The 12,467-nt window shown below is 42.7% G+C and overlaps 1 protein-coding gene across 1 annotated transcript in view; it reads right to left on the minus strand.

The window, feature by feature from the left end:
• cdon (cell adhesion associated, oncogene regulated) overlaps positions 1–12,467 on the minus strand; it is a 77,986-nt gene that overhangs the window by 47,856 nt on the left and 17,663 nt on the right. The window contains 6 exon segments of the mRNA NM_001081628.1: positions 2,614–2,883; positions 3,209–3,499; positions 3,650–3,793; positions 3,880–4,026; positions 6,440–6,718; positions 6,857–6,996. Of these exon segments, the coding sequence (NP_001075097.1) occupies positions 2,614–2,883; positions 3,209–3,499; positions 3,650–3,793; positions 3,880–4,026; positions 6,440–6,718; positions 6,857–6,929 (1,204 nt within the window). The 5' untranslated portion in view covers positions 6,930–6,996.

Raw genomic sequence — 12,467 nt, forward strand, 5'->3', positions numbered from 1 at the left:
AAACTAAACAGAATTAAAAATGCAAGGAAATGAAACTGCATCAAGGACAGGAAATGAAACTGGACTCATTGGGACATTTTACAGGGTCTTCGAGAACAAGTCCAGCCAACATCCTCAGCAAAATCTAAAGCATTCCAAAAACATCACCACCTAATGCCATTTCTGCTTTCTCCAGCATCCCACAGATCACACATCTGTCTAAAATGTTGCAGTTACACATAAACAACTCTGCTTTTATACTGACCTGCATTTTATCGGTGCAAAATAAATCACCCTAGTAGACGAGCCAGGAAAAAAGCGATACAAGCCAACATTTGGAAAAGACCTCCTCCGTCATGTTTTATCTATTCTGAAGTCTGCATATCTCTAAGCTTATCAATCACGTTTGGAGAGCAAGGCCGAGGAGGAACAGCCTCAGAGGAGGGCAGGGGAGGACTGTGAGATGTGTATTAATAAATATAGGGCTAGTTGTGTGTGATGTTGACAGCTGGGTGGTCTGGTCCTCGTCATAACCTTGTGTAGTTACTCCTTACATTCCGCTGTCCAAGAGCTTATCCCCAACAGCACGCACAAAGCTCACACTCACAGCCTTCTCATTGCCAGCCAAATACACCCAACCCGACTCCCCCTTCTCCAGCCAAACTCCAGCTAAACTCTCTGCCCTGCTGGAAGGACATACTGTCTCAACTCTCACTGTATGTGAAACCTGTCTTTTCTGATATGTCTGTTAATAAAGTCATGTTTAGTTGTTTAGAGACAGGTATGGGTTGATAAGAGGTTGCATTTTCACTGTCACAAAAAAAGGAAAAGAAAAGAAAGCTCAGATAACTCGGGTAATAAAAGCCTTTTCTAAAAGTTTCAATTTCCCCTTGAGCACAGATTCTGTAGAGATTATTCTAATAGAAAAAGGTAGACGATTCCACAATTTGGGGCGCACAATGGATAAAGCCCAGTATTAGGGCTGCACGATATTGGGAAAAATCTGACATTGCAATATTCAGTTTTTTTGCAATATATATTGCGATATGTTGTGCATTCAAAGATGAAATCTGCATACCTTGGTTGTAACGATTGGCTATTTGAGTTACTGTTGCCTTTCATTCAGCTCGAACCAGTTAACCACTAACCGCTAACCACTTAAATCACCTTTCTTCCCCATTCTGATGAACTGCAGCAGATCGTCTTGACCATGTCTACATGCTTAAATGCACTGAGCTGCTGCCATGTGACATGTGTGTATATGCTAACTTTTAATAAGCAATTCCAGTTAAAGGGTCACGAAACACCAAAACACATTTTTTGAGCTGTTGACAGTCGTATATGTGTCCCACACTGCTAAAAACACTATTAGGACACCTATATTTCACTAAAAAGTGTAAATTGGTTGTTTTTGCGTTATTTCAAGTAAATTCGTACTTCCGGTTTGAAACGAATTTTTGAAGCTGCGTCATGGTCATGATATAATAGCGTTGTATTCCAGCGTGCAGACTGGGTGTCTGTGCCAGAGTCTGTCTTATTACGTCTTACAGTGTGATGCATTAATGCATGAGTAAGGCTTGGTTCAAACCAATCAGCGCGCTCTATTGTGCAACTTCATTAATATTCATTAGTGTCACAGTGTTTACACTGACAGAGACGCCACGTTGTATTGGCAAAAAAAGCGTAAAGTGTTGCTTTTATAGTTTGCTGCCGTTAAGTTTCGTTTTCATTTTCTCTCTGTGAGAGCTCAGCTGGATCACGTGTGGATTAACAGTGTACGCGACGCTCGACAACAATAACTTACGTGTCTAAGGAGGAACATTGTTTACCTGAGAGCTGTTCTCATCTGCAAACGCTGAGATCCGGATTCGCTTGTAGTATTCTCTTCATAAAGACGCGGCTCTAGTTGCTGGTGATTGTCCTGTCTCTACAGATTTGGTAAGTGAGTGACTAGTGCTCTTTGTTTATTCAGTTTGTTCGTATCGAACTAAGTTAACTATAGCACCGAGTGTAAACATGTTAGCACCACAACCAAACTTTAACCTCGTGTAGGGTTTTTACCGCATTTTGTGACCGGAATAACACACGCGACTTTCTGACACTACCTGCCGTTTGCATCCAAGTTTCCGGGAAATGCGGAAGGTTTTTTTCTCATTCGCCGTGCGGTATCAAACAGTGCATGAAAAATACACGCTTAGAGCAGATCCTCGAATCAAATATCTCGTTTGTCGCGAGGGGGATGAATGAATTCCCTGAATAAAAGAGCCAAACTGCAGCTAAAGTCCACCATTTAATAATTTGGCAAATAATTTGACAACACATGTCCATGTAGGTTAAACACCATCACTTTCTCCTGTGTGTGAGTATTTTGACTGAAACTCGCGCGTGCCCAAATAGACACTCCCACACCCTCCCACTTTAGTTCCTCCGACACTCCCCTCTAAACAGACCTGAACACGCCCAATTTTCTGACTTTTTCCAAAGTAGAGGTGTGAAAACACCCTGCTGAAACGAAGGGGTGACATGGCCCTTTAAACTTTAATTAGGTGAAGGACCCGATTCAAGATCTAGTGACTGAAGCCCCCTGTGAAGCTCATACACATATACTGTACATGAGTGTTTTGGGTGTCTTACCTGATTGCATACTGAGTCTTCCTGTGGATTGTGCAGAGCTAATGCCATTATCAAACATGCACTGGTAGATTCCCTGATCTTGAAGCGTTGTTGAAGAGATGAGAAGGGAGGTGCCAGAGATTTTGAGGCGGGGTGAAGAAGATAAAGGGGCAGAGTTGAGGAGCCATGTGATGTTGGGGGTTGGATTGCCACTGGCAGCACAGGTAAATCTCACAGAGGATCCAACAACTGCAGCCTGATCTGACAAACCTCGCAGGATGGATACATGTGCTGTAAAGTAGAGAAGCATGCTAGAGTTATTTTACACCATAATGATGCAACTACTTCAAATATGAAGTGAACTGTTGCTTATGGCTAATAATATTTTAGCATCTGATCATTTAGTTGATTGTTGGTTGGAAAGTACACTCAAATTGCTGTTTGTTCAGTCTACTTATTTATCGTGTTTTGAACATATTACAATAGCCAGTTAGCATTTAGGCAGATCACCTACTACACCTTTAAGAAACCTGAGAAAACCCTGATCTCCTAGCATCAAACTGCCCTAAACATTGCTAAAATTACCAAAGTGAAGGTATAAATATTGACTCCTCACCAAGTACATTCACAGTGTAGTTGACACTGACCACAGCTCCACGGTCAGTAGGAACAGAGCAGCTATAATGTCCTCCATCACCCGGCTGAATGTCATTCAACACCAGGTTGCTATGCGACAACATCCTTTTGGAGCTCAGTGATAGCTCCGCCCCATTTTTAATCCATTTGACCTTTGAAGAAAGACTTCCTGATACAACACACTCAAGGGTTAGAGATCTAGACTGGTCCACTGTAAGACTGCGAGGTGTGATGGGATAGACAATCCTTACAGGTGAAGAGCTTTCTGAATCTACGTCAAAGAAATGAAGCAATGGCTTTATTAGAGTTTATAACAGTACAATTTATATTTACAGTACACAGAAAATCTAGCATACCAAAGAAATAATAGAATATACTTAATTGAAACTTAGAGAAAGACAAGTCAGTTTGTTCAACCAACCTTTGACTAAGAGTTTAGTGCCATGAGCCTCTACTCGAGTCTCTCGAGTTAAAGGATTATAAGCTCCACATTTATACATTCCCTGATGTTCTGAAGACACAGACACAATCTGAAGGTTCCCAGAGGGCAGGATTAAATACTCGTCTGAAAGAAATACAAAAGAGACAAAGCGTTCAAATGTATCTTCATGCATTTCTGGAGGGTTTGGCATTGCAGATCATCTGATCTACCTGTAGACTGTTCCAGCCATTTCCCCCGTATCCGGAAGCGTGGAAGAGCAGGTGGATTGCTGCGCGGAAGTGGACATTCAATAACAGCAGTGTCGCCCTTATTTACAGTAAATGACCTCCGATGGGTTTCCGCAAACTCCTCAATATCTGAAGGAATAAATCAAAGAGTGATCAATCACTTCATAGCAAAACAGAAATAGGCAGACTAAAGTTTTAGTCAATCTATGATGTAAACAAATCATTGAAAATGCAGTATTGATTTGGATTGTACAGTCCCTGACAAAAGTCTGACAAAAATCTATTTTTGTAGAAAAACCTGCTATTACCTAACTTTTAATTAATCAATTAGCATTAGAAATTGATTCGGACATGGAAGCCATTTCGAAACAGAATCCAACAAACTGTTCTGGTTGACACAGGCACTTCATGTGACCAGGTCTTGTGGAGCTATGCTCATACCTGCCAACAGGAGTCTCCCGTATATCAGACTCATCTCCCGCCAGCCTCCCGTTGTGTTATTTCTCCCAAAAACTCCTGCAGTTTCACCGCACCCCCCTCCCCCCCACACACCTCCGGCCCTTAGCATTTTGGCACAGTCTGTGAAACCCCCAGGTCACCAAATTTGGTATAAGATCCAATCGCAGTGGCTGCCCAAAACACGCTCTACAGGGACTTCAGGTAACCAGGTCTCGTGAAGCTATGCTCATACCTGCCAACACTCCTGTTTATCCCAGGAGTCTCCCATATTTCAGAGCCACCCAACCCCCCCCAGGAAACCGAAAAATTGCCCCCCACCCCAAAAAAAGCTTTATGGTACAGTCTGTGAAACCCCCAGGTCGCCAACTTTGGTATAAGATTCAATGGCGGCGGCTGCCCGAAACACGCTACATAGTACAGTTGGCCACAGTAAACGGCTCTCAATAGTGTTATTCAGACAATTCCTCCCGAACTTCACCCCCCTGGTCTCCCGGATTTTCAGGGACAAATGTTGGCAGGTATGGGTATGCTGAAGTGGAACATTGATTTGAGCCAACAAATGGTCCACTCAAGCAGTTATCTTGCGAGGTCTGATGATGCGCTGTTGAGTTTAACAGAAAAGAAGCACACTCGCTCAGCACAGTGGAGATTTCTTTAGTTATATAATTTTAGTCATTTGGGATGCAGTGACACACAGTCAGATATTTCATTGAACAGATAAGACACTTTTAAAGCTCATCAATAATAATAAAAGTCGTCGTGCTGCCAGTATTAGAAGGTTTGCTGAAGGTACAGCTGTCGTGCAGTGAGGAGTTTGCGTCTTTAATAATCTACAACAGTTTGCATTCATTGAACAGTAAAAATGATTAATAAATCCATATAAAGCAGACCCTTAAAAGTCACGTCTCATCTTCAGTTTCGGGTTTAGGCACACTTTGCACTCACACTATAAGCGTATCACACCAAAGCCCAACCTAACTACGCTTTGGCACACATCTTCCTACCGGGCCAGAGTCGGCCAATTGAACCACGCCTGAGCCCGATTCAGAGCACTCACACTTCTCAAACAAACAAGGAAACGTGCCTGGGCACGATTCGGACAGCATAGTGTGAGTGCGCCCTTGGTCTCAGGGTGAATCTTAGGCATGTTTGCAGAGGTCTAGTTGCAGTTTGATGTGAAGGTCTAGTGTACTGGGGTTCTTTTAATGCACACCTGAGACCCAATTAATCCATTATTAGTCACAAGTGAAGTTCATATGACAAGGCAACAACATTCATGTCTTTGCAAAAATTGACTCAATGAGCTTTACCAAGCTGCGAGTATTAGAACACTTTTTAACAGTTTCGTTTTGCACTGAAACATTGTTACAAAAGCTGTTGGGATTAAAATGAGCCATTTCTTATAAAACAATCTTGATCAGAAATATATTTCAGCAGCACTTTAGGTCAATTTGTACACAAGCGACAAGACTTTTGTCAGGGACTGTAGTTAGAAACATTAAACTAGCAAAGACGTTCAATTATGCAGTACAACAGTCATTACACAAATCATCTGACCAAAGAATGTGGCAGGGGACCAATCAGACATTTGCAAGAGCTGTGCAATAAACTGGTATATTCATTCGTAGCTGCGGCACTTCACACAAAGACCTTCTGTCAATGTGGTGTTTATATTGGATTGTGAGTGGCGGAGAACATGTGCTTTCCACTGAATAATGCAGCCTTATCTGCAACCCTGATCACGCCCTGGGTCGAGCGTCGGGGGTACTGTGTCCGATAGGGCGCCCTTTCGGCATCAGCTCATGGTACGACACAGGAAGCCCCCAGGCTCATTAAGGATACTGCTGAAGAGGTGTCTGGATAAGTGCCAGACTGAAAAAAAAAAGAACCATTTCCTTCCCCTGCGACACTCATCTATGGTTGACCATTCTAACAGTGTTAATGGTTCGAGAAATCTGCCTTCTGATACTTCCTGTCTTTCTTCTCCGGCAATCTCTTTGAAGTTCATTGTTGTTTGTAAAATTGTTCTTACAGTTCAAAGTGTACTTGTTGGCACAATATACATGTGATCAGATGTGCTTACCTGCAATGGTAACTCGTGCATGCCTGCTGATGATGGAGCCTGTCTCGGAGCGAGCCGAGCACTGGTAGGAGCCTGTGAGAGCCGGTTGGAGGTTTGACAGTGAGAGGGAGTCTGGACTTAGTTCCACTCCAGAATGGTGACTGGGATCTAGTGGTTGCCCTTGAAACAGCCAGCTGATTCTGGCAGTGGCTGGATGTGTTGTGCAATGTAGGTGGACTGAAGAACCTTGCTTCAGTATCGCTGAGAAAGGCTCCGCACGGAAAGAGAGAGAAAGAACAGCTGAAAAATAAAATGAAGTAAATTAAAAACATTTCATCTACATTCTTCAGCCTGCTAGGAAGAATAACTTTGATGGCTGAATGCTGCTTCTTAGTAAGTGTTTCAATTGCAATGACTTTTTTTGAGTGTGATACTCACTTGGGCAGTTGAGGAGCAGAGTATGGCACACACAAAGCACAGCGGACAATAATCTCAGGCCACCGTCCTCCATGACGCTGTTTCACGTCTGTGCACTAACCTGGGGCCTCACACACACCCCCTCCACATAAACTCCACACCTGAAACATAGTCAAACACATTCATTAAAAAACGCTCATGGGCGATACAATATTGATATTTTGTAGGGGTGTCAAAATCAATTGTTTCTTCGATGTACCACAATGCAGAAGTGGACAATTCGTTATTGGTTCATTATTAGATCATTACCGATTATTACGTACTACGTCATTTATCTTATATGCGCTGTCACGGTAGACTATTCGAATGAGGCAAGGGCGAGTATTTAAAATGCTCCAACTACTTGAAAAGCAGACAACTGCACAATTCACTGCATGTGCTGGACAGTCTTTCACCAACACTAAAGTACAGCAGAACCAGGAGACACGTATACCTGGTTTATACTTCTGCGTCAAGCGACCGGCGTAACCCACGGCGCATGCAACGCGCGTAGCTGTGCATTTATACTTCTGCGCGCTGTCTCTGTTGGTCTGCATTAACACTTCCGAAACGCTAGTTGGCAGTGAGGTGTAAATGTTCCTCTGTGTCGAGTTTCTTCGCTGCTGTTTTGCTTTTCCTGAACACTTCCGGGATGTACAAGTGGCTCAAACTTGCTCATTTTAAGGGAGAAACGGGCGGACGTGCAACAACTTTAACTATGAGGTAAACACAAAACAAAACTTTCCATCCGGAGCTCCTTCACGGGACTCCACACTTGTAAACAATTGCTTCATCGGGCTCGCATCATTCACGCGGCTCTAGGTCCTGCCCAGACTCATCAGCGCTACCAAGCCGACTAATCACAGAGCTTGCACTACGCTCATTGCAACGTGTAGTTACATTTTTTGAGAGGTGAACGTCAACACGTTTGACGCAGAAGTAAAAATCAGCCTTAATTCAATGCTGGAGAGAAAATGAAAGCTCTCTCTCTGTCTCTCTCTCTCACTTTGGACCTTTGAACTGTTGGCATGTTTGTAAGGTAACTTTTCCTCTCCTCTATTGCTGTTAAAGCAATACTTGTGGACCCTGACACAATTTGCCTTGTAGAGCAAGTGTTTTCCATGCCGTCTATCCCAGATCAGCTGTGATTTCTGTGCAATGTATGCTTTGTTACACACATATAGACTGTTACCGTGCATTCTTCAGTGTCCACGTCACTTATTGGTGAACAGCGCTAACAATTTTAGAGCCAATCGCTCTTTCAGTTGAGCGTGTGAATACAATGACCAATCATAGGGATGTAAGAACACATTTAATTATTGAAGGTACAGTACATATATCTAACTGCTTTATTAAAGGACAAAATTGCATTACGAATTATATACTGTATAAATATAAATGTATTTAAAAAAATTTAATTGAAGAATTCTTGTGTGTGAAGAAAAAAATCTAACTGTGTATAGAAAGCATCATCAATGCACCATGATACAGAACTGAACCCAATCGATGATATGATAATGGTAACTGAACGGAACTGTGAGACCAGTGTAGGTTACCGCCTCTAATATTTTGGTAGCAAGATATGGTTTTAATTACTCCAACAATAACAGTCTTTAAGGTTTTAGACTCTTAAAAAGTTCATAGATAAGTCACTTCTCTTTGAAAGCTGCATCGAGAATTAATGACCATAGTACATATGATACTTGTACAAAAGTGTCATTATTAGTATAAGACAGGGATGTCCAAACTCAGCCCTGGAGGGCCAGTGTCCTGCTGAGTTTAGCTCCAACTTGCTTCAACACACCTGCCAGAAAGTTTCTAGTATGTGAAGTAAGAGCTTGATTAGCTGATTTAGGTGTGTTTGATTAAGGTTGGAGCTAAACTCTCTATGACACTGGCCCTCCAGGACCGAGTTTGGACACCCCTGGTATAAGACGTTTGTAGAGAAGCTGGACTACTTGAACAAGCACGAGTCATTAAAGTGCTCTTACACCAGAGGTGTCCAAACTCAGTCCTGGAGGGCCGGTATCCTGCTGAGTTTAGCTCCAACTTGCTTCAACACACCTGCCAGGAGGAAGTTTCTAGCATATCTAATAAGAGCTTGATTAGCTGGTTCAGGTGTGTTTGATTAAGGTTGGAGCTAAACTCTCCAGGACACTGGCCCTCCAGGACCAAGTTAGGACACCCCTGTCTTACACAGACCCATTCTTTCTACAAAGTTGCACTGTTTTCTGTCTGTAGCTAGTTGAGCTCAGTTCAACAGTCTTTAAGGTCTTAGCTTATACTATCATTCCCAGGTGAAAAATTCCAAATCTGGTCTCTTAAATAGGTCATAGATAGGTCACTTCTCTTTGACAGTTGCATCGAGAATTAACGACCATAATACATAAGATGACAATTAAAATTTGTACAGAAGTGTCATTCTTGGTATAAGACATTTGTAGAGAAGCTGGACTACTTGAACAAACACGAATCATTAAAGTGCTCTTACACGGGGGGTGTTCAAACTCAGTCCTGGAGGGCCGGTTTCCTGCTAAGTTTAGCTCCAACTTGCTTCAACACACCTGCCAGGAAGTTTCTAGCATATCTAATTAGAGCTTAATTAGCTGGTTCAGGTGTGTTTGATTAGGGTTGGAGCTAAACTCTCCAGGACACCGGCCCTACTGGACCAAGTTTGGACACCCCTGTCTTACACAGACCCATTCTTTCTACAAAGTTGCACTGTTTTCTCTCTGTAGCTAGTTGAGCTCAGTTTATAGGATAATTTACATATTTACAGTTAAATCCTAGGAATATAAACAACATCCTAAACATTATTTTTAATAATCTTTAAGACATCCATTAAACACGCATTGATCTCCCAGAGCCTTCCACCCAGGAGAAATTTATTTCTGCTGATCTACGACCCATTCCCACAGAGTGCTTCTCCAGTGAAACAGAAATTCCTGAACCTCTACGCCCCCTCACCCACCCTCAACCAACAACCCCTCTTCTCCCTTGCTCCCTTCATTTCTGCCCATCTGTGATGGACTGCATTCGTAGGGTCTGCTTGTGGTCTACTCTTAATATCACTATCCTGTCACAGTGCACTGCTTTCTCACAGGCTCACTGTAGCCTGAAGAGCCTCCACATGGCGTTCACACACTCACACACAGTCTCAACCGCCCTAAAAGAAAGACAAGGGGAGCGCCCAAAGGGTGAGACACGGAAAAGAGTGAAAGGAGCGTAATTAGGAGCATTCCTCTTTGCTTTTGAACCCATCCCTCCCCTAGCGCCAGTCCTGTGTATCTGGGCTGCGTTAATCCGGAGGGCCTTTGATCACAGGCTCCTGGTCTGTGAGTGTAGTTTGGGCCGGGGGTTGGCGGACAATGGCCGCCCAGCTGTGATATTCACACTGAGGGTGCCATGGGGCTCTGTGCCCGGCCCAACATCAACCCAAAGGACATGCCACTCGACTGGGTTAAATTAAAGAGGTGATGTCTGGGTGGGACCACTAGAGCTGAACCGGTCTGTGACAGGACACACATGCTCAGTGTTAGTCATACTCAAGCATACCAATTCCTTCTACAGTGTTTTTATTCTGTTTAATGCTATTTTTAATGTTTCTGCAAAATGACACTGAAGATGGGGTGTGATTTATATCTTGGGACCAAACTTGGAATTGGCCTTTTTTGTCAATCACAACAACTCATAGAACCTCAGACACCTGATAGCATTATGCTAAATAAACAAAGAGCAAACTAGCAACCATACTGAAATGCCCAGTCAACTACCCTTGACACCATAGCATTGTGACACATCGCTATATGGCGAATAAAGCCTGCCTTCTAGTACAGGAGCCAATTAGTGATCGCTATATGGCGAATAAAGCCTGCCTTCTAGTACAGGAGCCAATTAGTGATCGCTATATGGCGAATAAAGCCTGCCTTCTAGTACAGGAGCCAATCAGTGATCACTATATGGCGAATAAAGCCTGCCTTCTAGTACAGGAGCCAATTAGTGATCGCTATATGGCGAATAAAGTCCGCCTTCTAGTACAGGAGCCAATCTGCGATCGCTATATGGCGAATAAAGCCTGCCTTCTAGTACAGGAGCCAATCAGTGATCACTATATGGCGAATAAAGCCTGCCTTCTAGTACAGGAGCCAATCAGTGATCGCTATATGGCGAATAGAGTCCGCCTTCTAGTACAGGAGCCAATCAGCGATCGCTATATGGTGAATAAAGTTCGCCTTCTAGTAAAGGAGCCAATCAGCGATCACCATAGAATGTCAATTCTCTGAGGGAGGGGCTCAAACCAAACGTGAGATTCTGCAGGTTTTGTGTGATATGAACATTTAGAAAAGAAACCGTAGAGTCAGTTGTTGTTTTATTTTATTGGTTATTTATATCATGAAATTTATTCATAAGCTTGGCTAGTAGTTTTGGAGGATTTGATGTTTCCCTATTCAAACAGAATGCCCGGGAGGCGTTTCAAAGATGACCGCTGAGTGAAATGACTTGCCTTAAAGGGACTTTGTTACAACTCATATTAACCTTGGAAAAGCAATGTGAACTTAAATCATTCCAAAACAATAATGATACATTGCATGAAAAAAAACAAGTGTCAAATGTCTTCACATTTGTTTTTACAAAAGGTGCAAATATCAGTAACATCCCAATATTTGGACAAGAGTGCATTACAGGGGTAAATATTGTGCAACATTTAAAAGTGCACCTGTTTTATTTTATTAGGAATACTAAATGTATACAGTATTTACCATGATTTCCTTCATTAAATGTTAACAATTATAGAATCCCAAAAAAACTTTCCTCATGGAGTAACAGAGTTTTGTGACTGGGACAGTTGATGCATGTCCAAGGTTAGGACAAAGAAATCTAGTAAACTTTCTTTTTAAAGGAGCCAATCATTCATTTTAGCTAAAAGAGGCCCCAAAAACACTCCCTGCAAGCATCAAACATACACATGCATAAATATCATCTCACCCGCCCCCGAGAGACTACTCAAGAGGAAGACGAAGTAGGAAACACAGGAAATAATAAACTCTCCCATCCTCCTGCTCACGCCCCCTCTAAACTCAAAGGTCAAGGGTCACCAGAGAGCAGAAAGTCAGCGGGTGTCTGTCAGCCATGGCCCCACCCATTGGGGTCACCCCAAAAAAAGGGTATGAAAAGGCTGACATCGTCTGCTCTTGATAAGCACAAAAACAGCCCAACAAGCCAGAAAGCAAGTCAAATTAATAATTGGATCAATCTATACACCTTTAGAGCTCAATGTCATATATTTTTTTAAAATCATAAACATAGCAAATGTGTATGCAATGGCTATAACCATATGTGAGTGTATGGTTCATCAATCCAAGGATTCTAAGGGTAGCATGTCTTTGTCCACGAGTCCCAACAAGCCCTCCGCAGTGCCCGTATGCCATCGGTGGAAACAGTCTTCTCACTCCCAGAATAATAATATATAATTACAACAATAACAAGAGTCTTGAATAAGACCCACAGACAAAGATAGGCAACACCATCCTCGGTGTACAAGACTGTGCTTAGAAGATTATAGTATGTACCCTTGAGGGGGTGTAAGCTTGGC

The sequence above is a fragment of the Danio rerio genome, chromosome 18, assembly GCF_052040795.2.
Source record: "Danio rerio strain M-AB ecotype USA chromosome 18, GRCz13ab, whole genome shotgun sequence".
Lineage (NCBI taxonomy): Eukaryota > Metazoa > Chordata > Actinopteri > Cypriniformes > Danionidae > Danio > Danio rerio.